The sequence below is a fragment of the Zootermopsis nevadensis genome, unplaced genomic scaffold (genome assembly GCF_977971745.1).
Source record: "Zootermopsis nevadensis isolate Lab colony 2312 unplaced genomic scaffold, Znev_1.0 Znev_ptg000011l, whole genome shotgun sequence".
Classification (NCBI taxonomy): Eukaryota; Metazoa; Arthropoda; class Insecta; order Blattodea; family Termopsidae; genus Zootermopsis; species Zootermopsis nevadensis.
In genome coordinates, this window is record NW_028259143.1 from 17,492,153 (window position 1) to 17,519,032 (window position 26,880).

Here is a 26,880-nt window from a genome sequence, read left to right on the forward strand (position 1 = left end):
GATAATAGAATGATTATATACAATTATATATGCAAATTAAAATGTCAAATAATTGTAATATTTAACATTATTATTCGTAGTTCAGTATATTTTACATGTTAAATTTCATCATATTTGTTTTACGATAATTTTATTGTTTAAAACAATGCATTACATTGATGTACAAAGTGAATATTTCGCGGTGACTGAACTTTATGAAAGACTCTCGGGTTACAACCCGCGTCAGCTGGCTGAATGGTGAATAAACCACATCTTTTGCCAACGTTTCGAGAGCAATTTCTGCTCTCATCCTCAGGGCTGGACCGTAACAAATCTGGTCCTTTGTAGCCCGCTCCCCGAAAGGAATTCTGTGTCCTTAGGATGAGAGAAGAGATTGCTGTCGAAACGTCGGCTTGTAACCCGAGTCTTTCATCAATACATTACATTACCTAAAATAGGCGTACTCTTATTATAAAATTCAGTTCTCTTCCCTGATTTTGGTTCGTCGAAAGAGAAATCTATCTCAAAAGTGTCGCGAGCACCGAGAAGGTTAAGAACCACTGCTTTATAAGAAATGTTTTATGTAAATGTAGTATCATTGCCTACGTAACTAAACACTTGACTGAAGAACGGAACCCATAAGACAAGGAGACCCACAACCTGATCTGTTAACATTCTACCCGCTTCAATATCTTCGTTCTGTCCTGTGTTTACCTTCATTGACCTTGAAAAACGGGTTTTTTTCTTAAAAGTTATAGCTTCAGATGTTCGTCAAAGCTTTTCAGGAACACAAACCACAACTTCACTTTCAAATGATCGTCCTTTTTTGGGAACGTGCAGCGTAAGACCTAAAAGTGCTTCGGTTGCAAACAACTGTTCGTCACAGCTGGAGATAAAAAAAGTCTCCTGCTCTCCGAAGCACATGCCCTTTTTTGGGGGAGAGCAGAGTTGACCTGTAACTTTCTGATACTGCTTACATATTTCCTCAGATGGCACCAGAGATGCAGAACAATTGAGTTACTTTTTAAAAGCTAGTAGTCGCTTACATCAGTGGTATTCAAACTTTTTTTGTTCGCGTACCCCCAGATATAATTTATTTTCAACTTAGTACCCCCAAAGTTGTTGGTATATAATTCAGTTTATACATGGTATATAATCTACATTTAAAATAAATTAAATAAATTACATTACTGATTATTCAGTGTTTATCATAAAATAATATATTTTTTTTAAAATTTCACGAACCCCTAAGATGTCTTCGCGTACCCCCAGATATAATTTCTCTTCAACTTTGTACCCCCAAAGTTGTTGGTATATAATTCAGTTTATACATGGTATATAATCTACATTTAAAATAAATTAAATAAATTACTTTACTGATTATTCAGTGTTTATCATAAAATAATATATTTTTTTAAAATTTCACGTACCCCCTAAGATGTCTTCGCGTACCCCAGGTTGAACACCACTGGCTTAGATAGTCAAGAAGTTCTCAACCTTTTATGGAATCGAAATGTCATCACGATGTTAACAAAAATCCATCCCCAGTGCGTGACGTATACGCAGAGAGCTTTTATTCCTAAGTACTGGCTGGAGTTTAGTGGAATCCATTTAAAAACACATCTCCGTTAAACGAGCGACTCACACAGAAATAACGCTTAAATTCCCATGTGTTGACTCCGTGTTTTGGGAATTAGGTCATAAGACAACATTCGAAAACTTCAGACACCTCCAATTGGCGTTTCTTTATCAGTTGACTACCATCTCTGCATTTCTTTACAGAGAGGGCATTTAAAAAGCGTGTCCTTGTCATGGCATTGCGCATGCTCACAAGAAGGACCCTCCAAATGTCGAGGATAGATGCGAACATACTCAATGCGCAGTTTTTTCAGATCAGAATTTTTCGTGGTCTTTTCACACAAACTCATCAATAATTTTTCTACATTTTTTTTTTTTTGGAAAGAATAGAAACGGTAAAGCAGGACGTCATTTTACCGTCGGTATCATAGGAGTCTAATGTAGGCATACAGAATTTTAATTCAAACTTCGTACCATCTAAAATTCAAATTATAATTCATATTTCCATCTTTTACAATTCAACAAAAAATCAAAATAAATGACATAATCAAATGGACGCTGGTGTCCAGACTCGAATTTTAGATGCTTCAAAGTCTGAATTAAGTATATTATGAAGTTACACGTTACACAATTACGTAGGTCTAACTTTTTCGCTTTTCCGTGACTGTCGTTCGGATTTTGATCCATAAAATATAAATCGAATTTGCTGTCGTTTGTACCCGCTGATTTCAGATGCTACTGACGCACAGCTCAGTCTCGCAATAAACACATCTTTGAAGAAAAATCTTTTCTCAAAGCCGTCTACTTTCATCTGAAGGAAAAAATCAGATTTTTTTTTAAGCTGGGGCGTGGGTGACGTCGTGCTGGTCTTAACGTCATTAGCATCATCCAATTCTGTCATCACTAGCGCCATTTTTAAAAGTAAAATGTCAAATTCTGGCGACCATTCCAGGATTCTTACTTGATATGCAAACTTCATAAATTGTGTATAATCTTCTCTGTTTTGTTAATAGTGAAGGAAGAAATTACAATTAAAATAATTCGACGTGTACTTAGATTAGATCCTCTACCGAGAATAATGCGATAAAGCTAACAGAACCAAAATATAACAACGCTAATAAAGGCAGTGAGAATTTGTATAATAGCAGATAGTCAAAATATTATTACTTGAAATAACGCAAAATCTGATAAATGAATAATAACGAACGATAATTTTAAAAAAATAACATGTAGATAAATTTATTTCTAAAAGTAGGGAACGTGACGTTGGCAGTAGAATTAATTTACGTAAGGAATAAAAGTGGAATGTTTTAGTATCAAGATTCGAAACGTTATCAGAAACTGATCACAGGAAAAGGGAAATTAATGTTTCCTGTTGTATCGTAAATATTTAGAGTGAAGCATTATGGGAGAGAGTGAATGTTTGCTAGCTCGTCCGATAGAAGTGTGAGAGCCGATTATCTTAAACTGCCATTAGCGAACACGTCTGCGAGGAAGATCCTTGTTTTTGTCCTGTTTACGATTGATTAAGAGACAGGCTTTAAATCTTAAAGAAATATTCCAACACATTTGGTACTGCCTTGCTTTTTATGTCAATTCTGGACACGCAAAGTTTATAAAAACCGGTTTCAGCTGTTGACAGTTGATAGGGATTTAGATTTACGTTATTTAGTATCGGAGCTTAGAGAGAAAAAAGAAATAGTTCGCAGAATTGGAGGGAACCCTAATTAGGCTGGGTAGAGTCGTGCAGTTATGGCGAGTGCTTTGTGTCCCAGGAAAAGGGTCTCAGCCATTTTGACTTGAGTAATTAATGGTTTCCATAGACCATTCTGGGATTCAGCCTAAAAAAAAATAATTAAACAGCGCATTCTAAAGTTATAAACTATGTACGTATGATGTGAGTGAGGTTTACGTTACCTTCAGAACTGAAGGAAACTTAATAAGCATCACGCAGGCATATGCTGTGTTATTGCGCTTACATGGAGTGTCTGAGGGAGAACACGGCCACAAATATCCATAGTTGAATAAAATACGCGGTACGGTACGTGCGTAATATTTGGTCCTGAGTGAGAAGAGGTTACAGAAGGCCGGAGAAAATTGCTTTACGAAGTTTCGCGAGGCATGTAGCATGCATGGGGAAACCAGAAATATACACTAAATGTTGGTCGGGAATCAGGAAGGGAATAGAAATCTTAGGAGACCCAGACATAGATGGATAGTAGAGAACGAAGCGTGTGGACTTGATAGATTAATTTGGGTCAGGATACGAACCAGCGGTGGATACTTGAGAAACATGGTGACTAGTCCAGATACAGTGATTTATTTCCGTTAAATGTCATGAATTTATCGTCTAAGAATCCTTGTGTACACAACACTAGTCATGGGACAGTAAGAACAGAGAAAATTTCAAAAGAAATTTTATGTTTCAATTCCTATTGAAATATACGTATTATTTTCCTGGTAACTTGCCACGTAATCAAAGGCGCATCTTACAATCGATTGTGTCTTGAAATCGAAGAAGTACGACAGAACAGAATGTAAGATTTGACGTTTAAAACTCGTTCGCCGACGATTTAAAATCTAAGGTCAAGTCTGCATTTATTTCAAGCAAATTTTTAGGTCAACAAATGCCCGAAATGGAAATTCGTTATTAATATAAGACAATAGAATCGTTGAGACGATCATTATCGATCGTACTGCATATTCGATTATGTTCGATAAGCTAGGATCACTCTCAGAGACTCTAATCTTCCAGACTTTCTGTGGTATCAGAGAACAGACAGCTGGCACAGTAACTACGCACTAAATAAATAAAATAACATACACATTAGGATTTAATGCTCCGTTTACTCCATACCAGTGTTTATATTAGACAGACTCTTTACTTTTATGTAAAGGCATTTGTGTTTTGTTTGTACAAGTGGATGAACACTTCAAGTCTTGTGCTGCTGTTACATTCTGTTACGCACGTGTTATGCCAAAGTGAAATTAGAAAATTATTAATTCTGTTCATATGAAGACAAGTGTTCTTTCGAAACGTCGATGAACACGTTAATTACTACGCGGCGCTATAACGCAGACTGTCGCCTTCAAGATTTTCTTGAAAATTTGTTGGAGTCAAAAAACAAAGATAACGGAATGGGTTTAAATTGAAAAATAGATTTAATCAACCCACTTGAACAGAATGGATAATCGTAATTTCAAAGCCCGCATTTTGTTACAAACTAATTGGGACGGACCTACGAGAAAGCATTCAAGCCAAGGGCGATGCAGTCTAATCAAGTCTTCAGCGCATTTCGTGGAAGACAGTAGAATAATAATCAGACTTAACTGAACTGCGTTATGAAAAACCCAAAGGCAGATCTCTGCATTGAAGTCGGATCATAGTAGGATGGGACGTCACTGGACGACATTTTATATACTAAGTAGGGTAAGTTTAATAGTTTAATTCTGGTGTATGGTATTTATAAATCATAATTGGATTTTATAATTACAATCACGCAAAATTTATTTAAAATAATATATATAAGTTAAGAATTTACAATATCCTGATATGGGCCTACTACTTTTACGTTCGTCAATCGATCCATACTGGCTACCGGACCCAACTAGCCTCCTACCCTCTGGGCACCGGAGTTTGTAACATGCGCGTTAAGCTGACCACTGTCCACCTAAGCCAAAATTAAGAACGTCTGGATGGCGTGGTGTTTAATTATGCACCTTTTACCTGAAAACTAAACAAACTAAGGTAATATATTTGCGTCATATTGTGAATAAGGTTAATATTTCAATATTTTCCGTCAAATCACAATTTTAATAAGATAATAAAATATTTAAAATATCATTTCACTTTCCGCATCGAATGATCGATTTACAAATTCTACATTCTACTATTTATTTACTTCCATCATTTTGTTTTCTATATTACTCAATATTTATTAATGTTTTATTTATTTAAATCATTGCTTTACAGACTAATATTGAACATCAAATGAACCACGTCATATAAAAAACAATACCTTCGTTCTAATATATAAGAGTAATCTGATAAGAACATTTCAATAAACTGCATAACATTGTAAATGATTGTAATTCGAGTTTTAAATTTTACCAATCTAATTTATACCTGAGGACGGTTAAATATAACCGAAACATGTCGTAAGAGACGTTTCAATTTGTAAATCGATCATTCGATGCGGAACGTGAAATGATATTTTAAATATTTTATATTTTATTATCTTATTAAAATTGTGGTTTGACGGAAAATATTAAACAAATTAATTTGTCAGTTTTCGTGCTGGCCTGACGTGAATTTCGTAAGAGGGTAAGATTTAGCTTGAAAATCTATTATGTGTTGTCTTTAATAGTTCATAATCCCCGTCCAAACATCAGTCCTTGTCACTCGCTGAGATGTGAGAAGAATCCTGACGTACATTTCTACCTCATATTTACGTCAGCGGCTTTAATATATTAGCATAATCATGACGCTACTGTGATAATGGAAATAAATGTCTGTGTTAGCTTGACAAAGATCTCTCTTTGAGGGCAGTGGCGAGATTAGATCCTGTGAAAATTCCTAGACCTCTGAGCGTTTGACAGCAAATTTAAAATCCATGAAAATTTAAAAAGTGTCATGTCTTAATGGTTTATTTGAAGTTTGTACCTGGATAAATTGTCGCCAATTTGACTTTATTTTTAAGGCGTGGTTTTTAAAACTAACGTTCAATGTTCTTTAGCCCTGACATGTCACACTGTCAGTTTAGTTGTGTTGTAAGCGGTGATTTGTTCTTATATCCATTCTGTTTGTTCGTAACGCGATAGACCGAGTTTCACACCCACACAAAACAGGAAAAATTATAGTTTTGTACAGTAGGGAAGGGAAAGATATTCACGAGTGCTTGGTAGCAAGTACTCGAATTTAATCTGTTCATCTCTTCGTGAATGCAATTTTGATTTTGTCATTGGGGCAGATGAATAAGACGTTTAACGGTCCTTAAGGCTGGTAGACGAAGTTTCTTTTAAAATTAGGCACATGTACCATTTATTTGTCTTGGAAGATATTACGTTATTGGATTAATCGTGATGGATTTTGTAGCTGGTCGCCTGAACAGACGCAGTGCTAAAGATGATAGTTGCCCATCTGACCCTGAGAGCTTCAAATTTTAATCTCTGTAAGCATTACCTATCAAATACTGATTTATTTTACTCCAATTAGATTGATTTATTTTTCTTTGTTTCTTTCGTACTTTTATCTCTTTCCCTCGTTTCGTCCTTGTTTCGTCCTCATTCATTTCAACTTAACTCCAATAAAAAAGTCAGTCCTTATTTTAGCATATTAAAATGACACTGATCAATGACCAGGATTTAAGGTCCTCACGAATACGGGCGTAGGATTCGTAGGGCCGTGTAATCTATAGATGTTTACCGACGTTTCAGAGGTCCTTGATGGCCCACACCATCGACATAAGACAGCCATCTTATACATACAAAGAACGCCTAATGGTAGCAGCACTTGAAAAATAGAACATTTTATCATCTAGTCTTCTGTGTGCACAAAGGAAGAGAACATCAAACTAGGTTTACATGATATAAATTCAGTGGCGTTAAATCAACGAAGCTACATCGAATTGTATTCCAAAGTCTCTGAGTCGTGAACTTAAACTTAAATTCGAAGACAAGGCAGTGTTTTGCACTAACTTACAGCTGAATATACGAGGCTCGTCCACAAAGTAAGTTTCCCTGGGGCCGTTTACAGAAACAAAACACAATTTCATGGAAATATTTATTGCAACAGATACAGCAAGTGTCCAGCTATTTTTCAACATATTCGCCACCGGAATTGAGACATTGGTCATACCGTGGGACCAGCTTTTGAATACCTGTGTCGTAGAAGTCTGCCGCCTGGGATTGGAACCACTGTGTGACAACCATCTCCGCCTCTCTGTCATTCTCAAAACGCTGACGCTGACCGGACAGGAATTTCTTGAGGTGTAGGAAAAGATGGAAATCACTGGGAGCGAGGTCCGGGCTGTAGGGTGAATGATTAAACACCTCCCAGCTGAACTCCTGCAGGAGACTTGCTGTCCGTCGAGCCGTGTGCGGCCTAGCGTTATCACTGACCGCACTTCACAGTCGGCGGGAGCTGGAATAAGAACCTCCATCTTCAACAGCTGCAACGATGCTACTGTGAGAACGCGGGAGGTGCCGTTAGTGCATGCGCCATGCTACGTCATTGCTCTATCACGTACGCACAGTCGCTTCGCGCAATATAAGGTTTGCTAGCTGTGGGACGAGTGGGAAACTTACTTTGTAGACGCGCCTCGTATTAAAGGAAGAACTTAATAAAGATCCAATCAGGCAGGTTAGTGGATTCACATTTCAGTCCGGGGGCATTTACAACTCTAATCCAAATATGCTGTTCTGTGATTCTGCGTGTTTATACTCTGTTGTCCCAATTAGATAAATTTAAATTTTCGTTTCATCTGTGCATTTCTGTTACGAATGCCAGCTTCTCGCAACAGGATGACTCAAAATTCTGTGCTTCATACACGGTTTATTGTGAACGCGTATTTTAAGAAGCCGGGCTGTAGGACGCGGTATTGATTCAAGAGTAATTTCTTTGGTAAGGAACCGAGAGATATATTAAAATATCTGTCAAGTTCAGTCCTAGGTTTCTTGTATATAAGTACATAATTCTAAGTACATGTGCTCAGTAGAAGTTTCCTGTACTACATTTATTTGCAAAGACCTTACCACTTCAGGTTCTCGTGTTCTGAAAAAAGGAAAAATGAGAGAGCACAAAAGCTTTACGAACACAGTCTTTGTTACGCGAAGCTGTCGGAAGACTCCACAAGGAATGATGATTCTTCTCTTACATCAGATTCCACGATATTTGAGAGACAAGTTAAACAATACCCCCACTGTTCCTTCTGTGGTCCACGTGGTTTGGCTCTCTGTTCTGAAAACATTGGCAATGGAACTATTTTACTGTTAAAACACACTGTTTTGCACTTATAACTCTGTAATCACGAGGAAAAATCCCAGGAAGATAATGTGTACACAACACGCGTTGGTCGAAATGAGTCTAAAGTTAGTACCGTAGACAGTTGGAGCCTTCGCCATTCCAAGATACTTAAAAAAACACAAAGAAATTTTCGCCTGAGAAATAATATTAATAAGCTTATGACAAATGGTAAAGGTTAATAGATTTATTTAGTCCGGAACCGAACCAAAATGGCCTATACAAAGACTGCTATAATATTTTTTTGAAAATAATGAAAATGCTGTCTATGGTATCGTATTGTTTACCTCGCCTCTCAAACGTCGTGGGATTTGATATAGTCCACAATCCATTCCACTCTTTTACGCTCGAGCGAGGGGTAGAGAGGGAGCGAACCAGGGGGAGTCTACGATATGAAATACGACAAAGAGGGTTATTAAGATTTACTGTATACGTCGCGTAATAAAATGAATCTCTCCACGGGTTCGCGAAGAAAACAACAGATGAACCTGACTGTCTTCTGGGTTACAGCGCCGTGTAGTCTGGTAAGAGTTTACTGACGTTTCGGAGATGCTTGCTGTCTCCAACATCAGGTAGATTAGATTAGGTTAGATGGAGGCAGTAGACATCTCTGAAACGTCGGTAAACTACCAGACTACAAGGAATAACATCCAAGCTGTGTATTGATTTATAACGCCGTGTCTTATAGGTAGGTAATTTTACGCTGTATCGTCTTCGAAATGTACAACTTGGTTCGATTAATCAATTCTTAGGCTTTCAACTGCCCACGTTACGTAACACAGAATGAGTTAGGAAGGTGATTATGAATGGCACGTACGAATTTGGAAGGAGATAACCACAGCTTTTGTAAATGTGAATGACGAAACTGGTCTGGAACGATTGTATAAAACCTCGTTAACTTCTTAGTCGGAATAGACGATAATACCCGGGGTGAGATTCGAAGAGACTGCGTCTAGAATACAAGAGAAAAGTGTTATTTTCCCCACTGTTCTTCATTGTTTTGTTTCTAACGTAAGTCGCAGAAGACGTCGTTCTGTTCCCCAGCCGACTGGTCCAGCACTAAGATTCGTTCTAACACGAGGCGACATAAATCCTTCTGAACCTACACTCACGTCTCGTTCGATTACTATAATTTACGTCCAGTGGCCGAGCATCGCACGAAGCTGTAAATCCAAATGCACAGAAGATTTTACGCGTAAAAAGAAACAAAGGTGATATTATCCATGTTCGTTGTACGATTCAAATAATATAAAGGTAACCTATGCAGTTGATATTTATAAATTAATTCGCTTTCAGAACGCTCTTTTGCCTTCAACGGAACAAATACAATAATACCTCGGAGATATTGCGGGTTCGGTTCCAGACCACCGCAATAAAGCGAGTCACACGAATATTTTGGTTTCCGAGTGAATATAAAAGTTATATTTACGAAATACTGTAGTCTATTAAGTGTGCAATAGCTTTGTGTCCAAAAATCAAAGCGAGAATTACCAAAATGTGACACAGAGACTCGGAGTGAGCACGTGCTGTTGGAAAAATGGCGCCGAGAGACTTGCTCGACGCAGGGTTGCCACAAACCTTCAATTTTTTTTAAAAAACGCAATATCTGCGAGGCGCAATAAAACGAGGTATGTCTGTGTTTACCAAAGAGCAAAATGTGCTGTGTCCTTTTTGCACCAAGTCTTCTAATTAGCTACTCATGAAAGGTGAGAGACTTAAACAAGACACTTGAGTAACCTGACCACATCTGCTGAGAGAGTTTCTCTTGCATTCGATGAACACTGAGCTCTCGCCCGGTTCTGGTCCGTATTCTGTGTGGAAATATATTATATATGAGGACGTCAGAGCCAATAACATCGTAAAAAAAGTCTGCATTCCCTTTAAAATACACGAACATTTCCAGTTTATTTCGTAGTTTAGGTTTCAGACGTCTAGTACGTAACTGTCTGTTCCAGGATGTGTTTTGAAATACAGCGCGATTCTGTAGCGCCCCTGCGACTACTTACAGTCATCTGTTTCGTTTTGCCCACTAAAAAGTACTCATCGGTTTGATGATGGGGTAAACGAGCAGCTCTGAAACGTCGATTAATTTCTACGCTGTGCAATACCCCGTTGTTGTAATGTTTATTTGATGAAAGAAACAGAAAATATATATACTTAGCATTAGACATGTTTTTATACTCAGTCTGAGCTATTACAAAGCGTCGTTAAATAACCACAAATAGATTAAGACTGTGATAAGAACTCTTCTAACCAATATTCCCCCCGTCTTTTACAGAAAACGCTTCTGGGTCATTTTATAAATCCGTACCATTTATTTTACATACATTTTAATATTATTCTCCCTGGTATTTTTATCCCATCTTCAATAAGATAAATTAGATGCTCGTACAGCGGGAAAATAGGTACTGTCTGGGTGGTCGGATGGTTCGTGGTTAGTGGCCCAAAGTAAGATACTTTCCAAGAGGGACTTCGGCTAGAGTGTCGAACACGGGACCGCAACGTCCAGCTGTTGATTTTGTTATATTGGTGCGGTGTCATGACCTCCATACCAATTTTTACAAAATTACTATTCAATTTATTTGAAACTGAATGTACCCCTCCGTCAACATCTGATCCCGTAAGTTATGCAAAATGTAGTTTCAATATACGTTGTCGTACTTACATCGCAGACGACGAGCGAAATAGCATCGCGTACCCTGCGACATACGTGCTGAAAATTCTCTTACTTAATCTTTTAATGTCAAAATAACGATATTCATAAAAGAAAATTCTGTTATCATCAGATTTGAAGTTTTCACTGACGTTTCGGAGGTGATCACTGCCTCCATCATCAGGGTGAGGACGAGCCTTATTATGAGACTGGACGTCGCAACATCCAAAGAAACGGTCAAGTTTACGTGTTCTTAATACCTTCATTACGAAACGTTAGTCGGTAACATTTGAAATACACTTCGAATAAACTTTGTTGTAAATGAATTACTGTGTATCTTTCGAAGTTCTTTTAACGTACACCATTATACGACCCATAACAAGTGGCGCTAGTGTCGCATTCACCTCACGAGGTCGTCCATCAGCCCTGTTGGTATTAACGGTTGCAGAAAATTTAAATAATTTTTCGGTTACCTTCGACGGCAAAGGTCGATATCAGATTTCGATACAATCGATCTTGCGGTTCTCGTATTGAATCACGTGAACACAGAGACAGACATAAGTCAACCATGTATGCATTAATTACATGCACATCATGGAATGAATGCGTAATATTTAAAGATATAGTTACCACATCAAACAAAACAACGCGTATTCTTACAAAATATTAGTTGTTTTATCTTATTTTAAGGTAGTAATAGCTACTTATTCTGAGAATCACACGGAACCCGTAAATACATTATTTGATAACATTAATACAGACAAAATGTACGGTATTGCTTCTCTGCGTAAGTCGTACTCTTCGAAATGTCTAACGACCTTAGCACAATTTAATTTTTATAAAATATCACGACACTCACCCAGCATGAAGTTTGGTGAACGATGCATACGATTTGTCTCTGTTGTTGTCAATGATCAACTCCGAGTCGGCTGCGCGCGCCACGTAACTGCTGTCCCTCTGGTGGCCGCTGCTGCTACTACTGCGCAAGCATGTTGCTATGGAGACCACAAGCCATAACACTGCGAGTCGCCACAACATCTTCCTTCGACTGCAATGGAAAAGATGTTTCACATTCACCGCTCCGCCTGGTGGGGGCTGCAAAACGACTCTAAACACTGACGCTGATTCGCGCGAGATTTTAAGAGCATTTTTTTAACGCTTGTCCAATGTGTTTGTCTACTTCCCACGCGTTGTGTTACGACGCTCGTTTCTGAATCGGTGTTTGGTGTCGGTTGGTTTCTGAACTATTATGTATTGTAAGATTTGAGGTTATGTATTGTTCACAAAGAACACCTTATGGGCTCGAACCATCAACACAAACAAGATGGGTGGAGCTTGTAGCACGCATGCGATATAAATATGCAAAGAAAACTGATTTAACAGCCTGAAGGGAAGACACCACTCACAGGCACAGATTGGAGGATAATATTAAAATGTATATTACGGAAATAGGGTGGGATGATGTGGAATGGATTCATATGGCACAGGGTACAATCCTTTCACCACGATAATGAATCTTCGAGTTCAATTAGTCGGCGGTGTATAATTAATTACGAAATAAAACTGTAAAAATGATATTTCACAATTTAAAATTACGCCAACTACGTCTTTGTATGTAAAAAGTAAAGTAGAACTGTAACACTGTACGCCATGTAGGCGCTTGGGGGGGGGAGAGTATGAATACAAATAAAACAACGAGTAAAATTTATTTATAGGTTTATGGAAAATTATAGCCTGGTTGGTTAATGCCGTAGTTATTAAACTAGTAGATAATATTAATTTTCTGATAAAAGTTTACCTTCTCGAAATTTTTCTTGTTGTGAAAAATCGTACGCACGTGCCCACTTTCTGCTCCGTCACACGTTCGTCGCTTTCACGGCCACTCCCGAAGAACTGGACTCTCCAAAGCCTGAATCGAACCTAACACGAAAAAATTCCAGTTCATTCATCACGGCGTCTATTACAATCATGAAGTTAATCACGAATGCATTCTCGTGTTTTCGTCTGAGTTCCAATCGCACTGATCCGATCTGATGATTGAGTCTGTAAGAATACTGTGCACTCGTAAGAAGAAAGCACGACGCGTTGCTGGTATCTGTCCTTGCAGGAGTAGGACAGACATAGAAGCGTGCTGCGAATTCGGTCTTAAGCCGGCCGGCCGGTCTAGCAGTCTGGCTTCCTCCTTCCACCTCTCTGATGCACCTGACAGTACGTTCGTTTTTATATCAGGGCTACTCGGTCAGTTGTGTCTGAAGACTGAACCACCGGGGTTCGATCTTCGCCAGCAAAAAGGGGTTTTTCATCTGGCCTCTGCGTCCAGACCGGCTCTGGGGCCCACCCAATCATTACCAGGGATCCTTTCTTCGAGGGTAAACCGCGACGAGAGCCTCGGTGGTCTAGCGGTTAGAACGCTGGCCTTGTAATCCTGGGGTCTCGGGTTCGATTTCCGGCGGTGCCCGAATTTATAACTTGTGTTGGGCAAGGCCGTGGTCTAGGCAACACGGAGTTTTCCTCCGTGGCATCCCAACAATTACTCCATTCACACACAGAAGAAGGCAATGGCAAACCACTTCTGGATCATCTGCCAAGAACGTATATGATCAGGTCCCAGTCCGAGAAAAGGATGGAAGGATCCTGTTCATATGGACCTGTCGTCAGACAGAACACTAAATAATAATAAGATGAGGTGGTCTAGCGGTTAGAACGCTGGCCTTGTAATCCTGGGGGGTCTCGGGTTCGATTCCCGGCGGTGCCCGAATTTATAACTTGTGTTGGGCAAGGCCGTGGTCTAGGCAACACGGAGTTTTCCTCCGTGGCATCCCAACAATTACTCCATTCACACACAGAAGAAGGCAATGGCAAACCACTTCTGGATCATCTGCCAAGAACGTATATGAACAGGTCCCAGTCCGAGAAAAGGATGGAAGGATCCTGTTCATATGGACCTGTCGTCAGACAGAACACTAAATAAATAAAACTGATAATCTGTTCTGATACAGTATCTTACATCGATAATTCAACAGTTATTCACTTTTATTAATGAGCACAGTTCGCGAAGTTTATGTCCGACTGGCCTCATGCTTTAAATCCGAGAATATTATACGATTCGATATTAATTTCACCGTAGTTTGGTTTTCTGTCGATCCGTTCTAAGCCCTGCTTTATTTTTCACTTGAATTTAAATATATGGATTATCTCAAAGAAAACGCCTTTAAAAGAAAAATTATCAAAACAGGTTCACATGAAAATACAGACTTTGTTTTTCTATGAATTTTAACCCTCACTGCTATTTACAATTATGTCCGTTCGTGGGGTTATTGTGTGTGACAACTTTTACGTTTTATTATTAAATCTTAGAATTAATACTTTATACTTATTTTGAGCAGAAGAAATACACCAAAATTCGTCGACGATTTGGTCATGACTGTGGATTGTTTTGACATGCAGTTCATCTATAGAAGGCGATGGAAATCGACAAAAATAATAGGTCTGTCCTGTGTTTTGAACAGCTGACCTCCGCTATAAAACTTAGTCTCTTAGTCCGGTTTTAACCTGTCCATGGCCTCTGGACACTTCAAAGCGAAATTCCGGAATGAAAATACGTAACGTAGATTACCTATTCTTTCTTATTCCAGTAAATTTACGATTATTCTGTGTTTCTGCTAATTATCACCTTTGGTCTGGTTGTCAGAACTTTCCGGTCTTTGGTCTGCAGGGACCAGCTGCTGCATTTGCCGCCACCAAACACACGCACGCACTCACGCACATCCTATTGAAGGATTTTTTTCCCGTGTGGAGTTCATGCCAGGAGCAACTGGAAATTGATGCAGAATTATACAGCGCAGTCCAGCAACCTTTTGTTTACGCGAGAGAATAAAGGTCAGTCATTATCACTGTATTATTTGTGACGCATTGGCGAGGCTTGAACCTACGGAATCGGGTACATATTTTGTTGTTTCCTTAACTTAGTCTCTTGTCGTTCGGATTTAAAGGTTCCGTGTTCTAATCTGACCGTAGAAATTGAATTTATACGAGGCACGTCCCAAAAGTAAGTTTCCCACTCGTCCCACAGCTAGCAAACCTTATATTGAGCGAAGCGACTGTGCGTACGTGATAGAGCAATGACGTAGCATGGCGCATGCACTAACGGCACTTCCCGCGTTATCACAGTAGCATCGTTGCAGCTGTTGAAGATGGAGGTTCTTATTCCAGCTCCCGCCGACTGTGAAGTGCGGTCAGTGATAACGCTAGGCCGCACACGGCTCGACGGACAGCAAGTCTCCTGCAGGAGTTCAGCTGGGAGGTGTTTAATCATTCACCCTACAGCCCGGACCTCGCTCCCAGTGATTTCCATCTTTTCCTACACCTCAAGAAATTCCTGTCCGGTCCGGTCAGCGTCAGCGTTTTGAGAATGACAGAGAGGCGGAGATGGTTGTCACACAGTGGTTCCAATCCCAGGCGGCAGACTTCTACGACACAGGTATTCAAAAGTTGGTCCCACGGTATGACAAATGTCTCAATTCCGGTGGCGAATATGTTGAAAAATAGCTGGACACTTGCTGTATCTGTTGCAATAAATATTTCCATGAAATTGTGTTTTGTTTCTGTAAACGGCCCCAGGAAAACTTACTTTTGGGACGCGCCTCGTATATTAAAAAAACATATCTCAGAATTGATTTTGTTTTGATACTGGAACAAATGATTTACATAAATTGCTGTTTTGGTCCTTAAAAGGACGTTTTTAAGACCTGACATCTTCAGTAAGATGTCCAGAATCTTTGAGGTTTTTTGGGTGGTTTTTGGATTTTTTTGGGTTTTGGGGTGTTTTTTGGTTGAAGAACCACGGATTTCATGGACTCGGAATTACTCGCCACTCCCACGGGATTGTTTTCATACACACTCTTCATGAAATATTTGTTATGTTCGCAGTTCCAGACATGTTATTTTACGAGTGTCACTCGCATGTAATGTAGCTGGAAATTATGTACTGAAATTAATCACTAAATTGCGCAGTTATGAATTTCAGCCTTAGTTATTACTGGCCTCACAATTAGCTTGCGTTAGAGTAGCCTGTATTGAGGAAAGTATTTTCTAGAATTTTGTTGCTTACAATTGTCCCGAAATCATATAAACTTTTAACATAGGCTATACCGTCAACCAAGGAGTTCGATTTAAGTGATATTGCTGTGATTGACTTAATGACCGTCTCATGTCGTATAGCGAGATACTAAATTACACTATACGTAAGTCTACTCTGGCGTATGCAGACATTTAATGCCAATAACTTAGGACTTTAAAAGTATATTCTTGTTAGGTTGATGTATTTTTAATTAGTCATCAAATAATTAATTGTCAATATGTAAATTATATTGATCTGTCTTGTCACTTTATAGCGTGATTTGCATTTCTTATGATAGTTTGTTTAGAACTTTGGTTGGGAATGGTTACATAGCGAGTAGGTTCAGGTGGAAGATAACTCAATTTGCAGGCAATGGAATGAACAGCTGTTAACACATTGGCCTGAACATAAAGTAACTTAGATAATATCGAAAGTCGTAACATCGATATGCAAGTCGTTTCGTCTGTAATGGGTAACTCGCTCGATGCGCTGAAGTTTGGGGACGGGAAACGAGGCCCTTGGGAGGTTCTTGCCGGAATGGCCCACAGCGGTGTGTGACGGTAGATGACGCAGTTGGCTGTTTTGTTCAGAAAGGATAAGCAAGGCCTAGGCAAATAGGCCTATTGATTTATGTAGCGATAATTGCTATTTGCGTTTTAAGAAATAAAAGTAGTCATGTCCGAACTCGAGGAAGTGTGTGACTGAGGAGAATCACGAAAACTCCAAAGGAATTATTGCAAGTCTGGTTAATTTTCATCGATATTATTTTTAAATGTTGAGCACCTTTGCATCTATAATTAAATAATTTTATTAATTATATGCACTAAAAAGCAAGAAAACAAATAATTTGAGGTTACGTCTGTCCATAAACATATAAATCGTCGAAATTTGGTGCTGGAGTGTACAATAAAAAATTGCCAGGATAATTTACATCTTGATTTATGTAGATCAAATGTAACTTCTGCTTTGCATGAAGCTGAAACAGCTTTATACGTATATACAGTTTCTCATAAACATGCATTATACATACAAAATAATATGCATATTGTATAAAATACAAATGTAATTAATCTACAAGGACAATGAAAATTTACGACTACGAATAAAACTGTGTTCTGGGATGTTGGGCCGTGTAGTCTGATAGAAATATGCCGACGTTTCAGAGGTGCTTACTGCGTCCATCATCAGAGCAATAATGACGTATCTATTGTGGATGAAAAACTGTCTGTTTCGAGTTTTGGTCATCTTTGGGACTAACGTGATTCAGTCTGTTAAGACGAATAACGGGTGAATGTCTTTAAATATGTCACAGACGCATCCTTCTACATCCCTGCCACAAGTCGACGATTATATTTTCCATACATTTCTCTTACCTGTATTATACGAGGCGCGTCCACAAAGTAAGTTTCCCACTAGTCCCACAGCCAGCAAACCTTATATTGCGCGAAGCGACTGTGCGTACGTGATAGAGCAATGACGTAGCATGGCGCATGCACTAACGGTACCTCCCGCGTTCTCACAGTAGCATCGTTGCAGCTGTTGAAGATGGAGGTTCTTATTCCAGCTCCCGCCGACTATGAAGTGCGGTCAGTGATAACGCTAGGCCGCACACGGCTCGACGGACAGCAAGTCTCCTGCAGGAGTTCAGCTGGGAGGTGTTTAATCATTCACCCTACAGCCCGGACCTCGCTCCCAGTGATTTCCATCTTTTCCTACACCTCAAGAAATTCCTGTCCGGTCCGGTCAGCGTCAGCGTTTTGAGAATGACAGAGAGGCGGAGATGGTTGTCACACAGTGGTTCCAATCCCAGGCGGCAGACTTCTACGACACAGGTATTCAAAAGTTGGTCCCACGGTATGACAAATGTCTCAATTCCGGTGGCGAATATGTTGAAAAATAGCTGGACACTTGCTGTATCTGTTGCAATAAATATTTCCATGAAATTGTGTTTTGTTTCTGTAAACGGCCCCAGGGAAACTTACTTTGTGGACGAGCCTCGTATGCAGTTGAAATAGCATCGATAAATAACCCAGACCCAATACATTTAATTAATTTTGTAGAACGCAGTGATTGTGGAACGTGGATACCTGAAATGTTATCAAACGGAACAAATGACTCGTGACCGAGTGAGAATTGCACACGCTTCGTGTTCAGGGGGTTCGGGTTTCTGCCAGAGAACCAGTTGTACTGACGGAAGTTTTCCGTGGTTTTCTTCAGATCTTTAACGCAAATTCGGGAATATTACCTTAAATTACGATTCGGCCACTTCGTTTACACGTCCTCTCCAAGTCATTAGTTATTAATAAATCTATAATTTGTCCTAAATACGACGTCATTAAATAAACCACAAACAGACAAGTAGGATCTAACACAGGGGTGGCCAACCCAAATGATCTTTCGGGCCACTTTGGAAATGCATCATAACTCCGCGGGCCCCACATAAAATTATAGACATTTTTTTGGAGTGAAAAATTGAAACATAATGAGTTATTATTATTGTGTTTACTATTATTCATTATAAAATAAATATATTTTGTAAAAGTGTGATGAATCTCGCGGGCCGGAAAAATGTTCAAGGCGGGCCGCGGGTTGGCACCCCTGATCTAACAGGTCAAGGACCTGAACAATCTTATCGTTTTAATAAGACACGATTATACGTGTTTTGAAACAAAAGTTAGGTTCCTGCTGAAATGAGATGCACTTTTACCCCCAGTCCGACGAGTGAGCAGAATGGAAAATATTCAAAGACGCTTCTGCGAAGTTTTCTTTGCGACGATCGTGTTAAAATGCTTGTTCCGTTAATGGAAGGAATTTGAATAATGTGTTTGGGCGCGTATAAAAACACGCGCCGAGTGTCGTCTGCATGAAGTGTTTATAGAAGGGAACAAGGTTTTGAAGAAAGACACACAATTATACTCCGGAGACAGAGGAGTGCTTTCGAATCAAGTTCTTGTTTGTGGTGTGTGGCTGGCTTTTGTTTAAGTGTTCTTGGATACTCCGAGGCATTGATTTGCGTTTTTTTTTCAACTTGTACAAATATGTATTTGGCCTATCGAGTAGCACAGTGTACACTCAGCCACGACGATCCACGAGGTCACTCGTTCAGATTTAAAAACACAGCTGGACACTCGCTAAAATTCTTGAAACTAATTTTATTCAGCACAACTCAGATGGTCTAAGAAACAGGTACATGCATACCTCGTTTTATTGCGCCTCGCAGATATTTCGTTTTTTTTTAAAAAAAAAAATTGAAGGTTTGTGGCAACCCTGCGTCGAGTAAGTCTATCGGCGCCATTTTTCCATCAACATGTGCTCACTTCGTGTCCCTGTGTCACATTTCGGTAATTCTCGCATTGATTTTTAGACTCAAAGCTATTGCACACTTAATAGACTACAGGATAGCGTAAATATAACTTTTATATTCACTGGGAAACCAAAAAATTCGTGTGACTCGCTTTATTGCGGTGGTCTGGAACCGAACCCGCAATATATCCGAGGTATTCTGTAGTTGGATTTCTATGTTGGTCTGCCGAGTTGTAACAACGTGTGGATTTGTGGGTAGATATTACTTTTTCGGAGAAACACACCGTATCCATCTTCAATAATATGTCTCCGAAACGTCCACATGCCGTCATACCCTAGAACATAATCGCCCTTAACGCCGTGATATCGTCAGACTTCACATAGTGACAACAGCGTAACGTGACTCAGATTGTAAAAGGGTCACGTTGGCAGACAAACCATAATTAGTTCCTCTAACGGCCGCATTTCGTAGGCAGATTTTCCGTGGCCACAATTGCCACTAACATGACGTGTATAATTTATTTTCAACCAGACCACGCGCGCTGTTCGTATTACTCGACAGTTTCCTAGTTTGCGGAACCTCACGCCAAATCCCCAGGTCAGAGAAACTGCAAAATTAGCAGGCATAAATATCCATAAGAGGAGTTCTCAACCCACGGCCCGCGGGTCACCCCGGCTGAGGAACACTGCACAATACAAACTTACGAACGAATTTTGAACATCTGAAACACAGAAAGTTTCTTTGTACTCGTGGACTTTGTCAGTAGAGTCGTATCCTCCTATCATCACATCGGGCCGATCCAAAATGCGAAATTTCGCCTAAAGAACGCACTGTACCTTATTAATTATGAAGTGATTGTTCACATCACATGTTCTGGGTTTGTTAGTGGCGGGAGAATTAGATATTTTTGTTCAAATAATGTACCCCCGTCATGCACATAAACATCATTAATACCGTTGTATTATTCTAGCGTATTACGAGATGCTATTTAGAAGTTCCTGCATAATTAATATACACTTCCGTGTCTACAACAGAGGTCAAGGAGCGTTGTAAACAAAATGACAGAAAGACTAAGATGCTGATTTTCGAGTGTCAACACGTTAAGAGGTTCGTGCAATGTAAAGTCACGGCCATTTCATCGTCCCTAATACTTCCTAGATCACTTCTGAAATATCTCGGAGTTGAGGCTGGGACATGTCAGAGACCATATAGTAGCGCCAAACAGCGATAATTTGTACTAAATATTTAATACCTACGCTTGGAGGAATTCACTAATTAAACGACGTGGCTTGTCAATAATAAATTAGGTCATTTATTACAAAGTCGACTCACGAAAATTCTAAGTCATGACAACGAAAAATTATTTTTTAAAAAAACAATGAAGGTATCTATAAACTTCACATGTCTTCAGACAATGTCGAAGGACTCTGAATCGTGTGAAACGGACACTTCGTTTGAAGCGAAGCTTGAATAACGTTAATGAAACAAAAGTATAATTTGAACAGAATGATAAGTGGTGATCCATGTACTTTAACATGCAGACGAGATATTTTCATGGAAACAAGAAAGAAAACCACGATAAAGTACTTATATCTAGGCGAAGTTCTGGCTGATATTTCCCAGACACAAAGTTGATACTGATTTCGGTTTAGGCGATTAATGTGACAGGTTAAATTGTTAAGTGTGAAGGGTTATTGTTTTGTCTACTGTGTGATACAGGGCACATCATGTTTGTGTAGACCTAAATTAAAAATGTTTTTAATTTTAATTTTCTTCCGGTATTTAACACAGATTGAGTAACAGTTAAGTCCCGATTTAAAGAAACCATGACTCTGAAATTAAGTCGTGGCAGTGATATTGAGCACTTATAAAAATGTAAATTGTGAAAAATAAAACTTGAAATTTGTTCCAATATGGCGTGCCTAGCATCATATCCTCAGATTTGTTAATTTCAGAGTTACAATTTTTTTTAGAAATTGGGACTTAACAGTGAATCGTATATTGTGGCCATGAGTCTAAAAGCAGCTGCAATGACATATTTAAAATACTCTACAACCATTCATGTACAATTTTGTTAACACCTTTGGCACCGATTATTATTATTATTTAGTGTTCTGTGTGACGACAGGTCCATATGAACAGGATCCTTCCATCCTTTTCTCGGACTGGGACCTGTTCATATACGTTCTTGGCAGATGATCCAGAAGTGGTTTGCCATTGCCTTCTTCTGTGTGTGAATGGAGTAATTGTTGGGATGCCACGGAGGAAAACTCCGTGTTGCCTAGACTCCGGCCTTGCCCAACACAAGTTATAAATTCGGGCACCGCCGGGAATCGAATCCGAGACCCCAGGATTACAAGGCCAGCGTTCTGACCGCTAGACCACCTCATCTTATTATTATTTAGTGTTCTGTCTGACGACAGGTCCATATGAACAGGATCCTTCCATCCTTTTCTCGGACTGGGACCTGTTCATATACGTTCTTGGCAGATGATCCAGAAGTGGTTTGCCATTGCCTTCTTCTGTGCGAGTGTGAATGGAGTAATTGTTGGGATGCCACGGAGGAAAACTCCGTGTTGCCTAGACCACGGCCTTGCCCAACACAAGTTATAATTTCGGGCACCGCCGGGAATCGAACCCGAGACCCCAGGATTACAAGGCCAGCGTTCTAACCGCTAGACCACCGTGTGGCACCGATTAAGAATTAAAAATCAGATTTTATTGATCTAAATTATAATCCTTCATTCACAGTATTCATGAAATTTCTAAAACCATTTCTTGGTATGAAGCGAGTTTTTGTATTTTATCACATACTTCAATTCCGTAATAGTTCTTCGAGTCTATCGATTGCTTGTGTTTTGGCCGAATTTCTACGAGATAAAGACAAGCCAAGCGCCGGGCTTGATTCTCGGATGTGGGATGGATCTTTCCAAAATACTTCTGTAGATAACCGATATAATATGAATATGATGGTGCCTAAAAGACGGAAGATAATCTTGTTAAGATCTTCCAAGTTCTTCAGATACGTTGCATATTTTTAACTAGGGGTTTATTTAAAAAGTTCTGGGAAGAATTTATGGCTACAACTTTCCTTCAAACATTTCAGACTAGCCCATATATTGGACCCAGCATCTCACGTAAAAGTATTGTTATTACATTTTGCTTTATTCTCGTCGAATATTTTCTAACTACAGACTCTTTATGCGTTAAATCTGCCTGATATAATCTCAAGTCATGACTGCAATTCTTAACGTTAAGTCCAGAGTAATTTTTCATACAGAATTTCTAAGTACGCTCTTTGAGTGGTTCAAAAATTATTATTAAAATGTCTTTTACTAAACGTTTGGAGAAACTCTTCATCAGTAGTAATATTAGACATGAACATAATAGATACCCATTAATTTTTCTTTATTTCTTAATTTATCACTTAAATAATAATAGTATTAAAATATATTAAAATTGTCCGTCAATCACAATAAAGTAATATAAGATAATTAAATGGTTAAAATATTATCCTTTGTTCCGCATCGAGTACTCGACAATTTTAATATATTTTAATTCTATTTTTAAATAAAATCACAATATGACGCACCTACAATATCTAATAACTTAAATAATACTCGAATTGTTTTGAAAGTGCATTTTTCTGTCTGTAAACATTGCTTCTTACAATATATACACGTAAAGCATTTTGAGGTAACAGGTCAGGCGTCCATCCAATATCCAACACCTACATAAAGTTCTCACCAAGTCTCTGGGAGTTAAAATAAATATAAAAAAAAGAACAGAAAACCTACAGCTGGTCTGAGTGCCCATTTGTCACGTAACTCATGTTATGCCCAGGGGAGGTGTTGGAAGAGTTTAGACTGACGTCCGTATACAGGAATGTGATGATCACACTCTTTGGTCCATGTCTGTAAATCAAATCTGAATAATTTCGTGTATGAGATTCTCATTTAAGATCGTGTGGGCATCTTTGTATGCAAGTGTTTTTATTTACATGAGTAAGTATTATGCCCTGGCATATTTGTCGAAAAAATTATGAAGCATGGAAATTGCCTAGAGATTGAAAAAGATTTTTTGAAGACCAAAATGTTTCGGAAATAGGGTGATGAGATTTGAGGTCCTTAAGGCCATGAATATGAAGACGGCTGTCGTCTGAAATGTTGAAACTTCTAGTCTGCTAGATATTGACCGAAGCTTTAAAGGGACTTTCTGCCACCATCGTCGGTATATACTTCCCAGACTGCAAGGTGTAACATCCAAGGAGAGAGTCGTCTACGAAGAACGAGAGTTTTTGTTTTCCAGTGCAACACAGAAACAAAGAAACAACATTTTGTCTACATCAATTGTTCCCGGACAAATTTAATTCTGTTTTTTTATGGGTCGAATATGAACCCAAACTTTCAATGAAGATAAAATATAACGTACAGTGTGCGTCTGTATAAAATTCAGTTTCCAAATTCTTCGCCAGACACGTGGTAAAAGTAGATTACGTGTGCCGGACTGCAAAGAGGAATGATTGTGGGTTGATAATAAAACAAGACGTCATATACAGGGCCACTGCCCTAGGAAGTCGTAAATAAGCCCGGCTGGAAAGGAGCTTGCAGATGACATTTAGAATGAAACTTAAAATTTCATACAAAATAGGAAACAGTGCATTAATATCTTAGCGTGTATGCCTGTCTGTAAACTTACCTGAAGGGTTTTCGAAAAATTAGCTCAGCCTACAAAATGCTGAAGCACTTACACAAAATATAGGTCTAATTTAATATATGAACCACATTATTTTGAATTCTTTGTCTATGGATCGTAATAGGCATGCTCCTCTGTAAGACGAATTGAAACAGAGTCTGAATCTACAAATAATTCATGTTATCGGGCATTATGCGTGCTTTAGCGGAACCAAAGAATGCCTTGTTTCAGAGGTCATACTGCCTCCGTCATCAGAGTATGAAGATTTCTGTCTTCTGGGTTGTTGCGCTGTGTAGTCTGGTCGATGTTAACCAACGTTTCAGAGGTCATACTGCCTCCGTCATCAGAGTATGAAGATTTCTGTCTTCTGGGTTGTTGCGCTGTGTAGTCTGGTCGATGTTTACCAACGTTTCAGAGGTCATACTGCCTCCGTCATCAGAGTATGAAGATTTCTGTCTTCTGGGTTGTTGCGCTGTGTAGTCTGGTCGATGTTAACCAACGTTTCAGAGGTCATACTGCCTCCGTCATCAGAGTATGAAGATTTCTGTCTTCTGGGTTGTTGCGCTGTGTAGTCTGGTCGATGTTTACCAACGTTTCAGAGGTCATACTGCCTCCATCATCAGGGCGATGAATATGAAGATTTCTGTCTTCTGGATTGTTGCGCTGTGTAGTCTGGTAGATGTTTACCAACGTTTCAGAGGTCATACTGCCTCCGTCATCAGAGTATGAAGATTTCTGTCTTCTGGGTTGTTGCGCTGTGTAGTCTGGTCGATGTTAACCAACGTTTCAGAGGTCATACTGCCTCCGTCATCAGAGTATGAAGATTTCTGTCTTCTGGGTTGTTGCGCTGTGTAGTCTGGTCGATGTTAACCAACGTTTCAGAGGTCATACTGCCTCCATCATCAGGGCGATGAATATAACAGATAACATCTAAGGGCAGACGCTTCCGAAAATGGTATGGTTTATGTTCCGGTCTGAACGGATTTGGCGAAGGTATAGAAAACTGTCTTGTTTTGTAGTGGTATGCGGTTCGTGACTCGACCACTAAGTCGGGTGTTCTGATAGAAAAAACCCTTATAAGTTTTGTGTAGTCTGTATGTAAGCCCATGCATTGTCATTATGATGTGTGGGGTGTATAGAGGACAAAAGAACGGCCATGAGCGCAGTCCTAGCTCAGAAAAGAAAATTCTTTCCATCCATTTGTTTAAACACTCCCTACCAGTCTCGTCCCACCAACATATGTAACGAGTCACACAAATACATGGATGAATACAAGACCAAACAAACTTCACTTGCTAATAGGATGGTTTATAGACAAATTTCTGTTTCAAAATTCGGAGAAATTCTTTTTACAGTCATCCCTTTGTTGTCATCTGTTGACAGTACCACATATAATTATCATAATTGCGTAAATTTGTTCTTATCCATTGTGGGAGCCGCGAGTCCCAGAAACAGATCCACATTTGCATCTCAAATTCAGTCAGAATCGTAATATTTCACACCTTCTATGAACACAGACCATCTGCTTCGCTGTCAACTTTCTTGCAAAGTTTATTTAAACTTTGTGAAAATTTGTTAAAAATCCTACTAACTCTTGTCTCAAACAGGTACCCACACGAGCCAAGTCATTACCTGATAATTCTCTGTAACAGTTTTTTTTATTAAAATAATTTCAGTGTATTCCCGTTAATTTGGGCACATCAGTACTAGAACACTTTGGTCCAATTAAGACAGAGTACATTTTCAAAGGATTACACTGCGCAACAGTGACGTAAGAGCATGACAGGCTGGACTCCTTCATTTCGCATGTAATTTACAAATGATATTTAATGTATTTAGGTATTTTTATAAAACTCTTAGTTCATTTCTATGTAGCGCGCATGGATGGGACAAGAGGTGTGCGTCGAGTTTGGTTGGGAAGCCTGAGGGGAAGAGACCACTGGCGAGACCTAGACGTAGATGGGAGGATAATCTCAGGCGGGATCTATGGGAGATAGGAGTTGAAGGAAACTGGATTTTGTTGGCCCAGGACAGGGTCCGGTGGAGGGCTTTGGTTAATTCGGTGATGAACCTTCGCGTTCTGTAAGCAATCTAGTTAGTTGGGTCCACTATTTGGGAAGCCTGAGGGGAAGAGACCTCTGGGGAGACCTAGACGTAGATGGGAGGATAATATCAGGCGGGATCTATGGGAGATAGGAGTTGAAGGAGACTGGATTTTGTTGGCCCAGGACAGGGTCCGGTGGAGGGCTTTGGTTAATTCGGTGATGAACCTTCGTGTTCGGTAAGCCATCTGGTTGCTTGGGTCCACTATTTGGGAAGCCTGAGGGGAAGAGACCTCTGGGGAGACCTAGACGTAGATGGGAGGATGATGTCAGGCGGGATCTATGGGAGATAGGAGTTGAAGGAGACTGGATTTTGTTGGCCCAGGACAGGATCCGGTGGAGGGCTTTGGTTAATTCGGTGATGAACCTTCGTGTTCGGTAAGCCATCTGGTTGCTTGGGTCCACTATTTGGGAAGCCTGAGGGGAAGA

At 39.5% G+C, this 26,880-nt stretch overlaps 2 protein-coding genes across 6 annotated transcripts in view; one reads left to right on the forward strand and one right to left on the reverse strand.

Annotated features, from left to right (window-relative positions):
• Positions 1–13,380, reverse strand: part of slow (epidermal growth factor-like protein slowdown) — a 35,352-nt gene extending 21,972 nt beyond the window's left edge. The window contains exons 1-2 of one of the 2 annotated variants that reach the window (XM_022061848.2): positions 13,030–13,380; positions 12,091–12,279 (exon numbers count right to left, since the gene is read on the reverse strand). In XM_022061848.2, the coding sequence (XP_021917540.1) occupies positions 12,091–12,269 (179 nt within the window). In that variant the 5' untranslated portion in view covers positions 12,270–12,279; positions 13,030–13,380. Of the gene's footprint in view, positions 1–12,090; positions 12,335–13,029 lie in introns of those variants that run through there. The other variant, XM_087347477.1, reaches the window with a different exon arrangement.
• The window catches only part of DopEcR (G-protein coupled receptor DopEcR), a 220,011-nt gene that overhangs the window by 70,403 nt on the left and 122,728 nt on the right, over positions 1–26,880 (forward strand). For 2 of the 4 annotated variants that reach the window (XM_087347478.1, XM_087347481.1), the window contains exon 2: positions 14,947–15,110. The exons of 1 other annotated variant lie outside the window; for it this stretch is intronic. The gene's annotated coding sequence lies outside the window, so the exon portion shown is untranslated. Of the gene's footprint in view, positions 1–14,922; positions 15,111–26,880 lie in introns of all 4 variants that reach the window. One more of the 4 variants, XM_087347479.1, reaches the window with a different exon arrangement.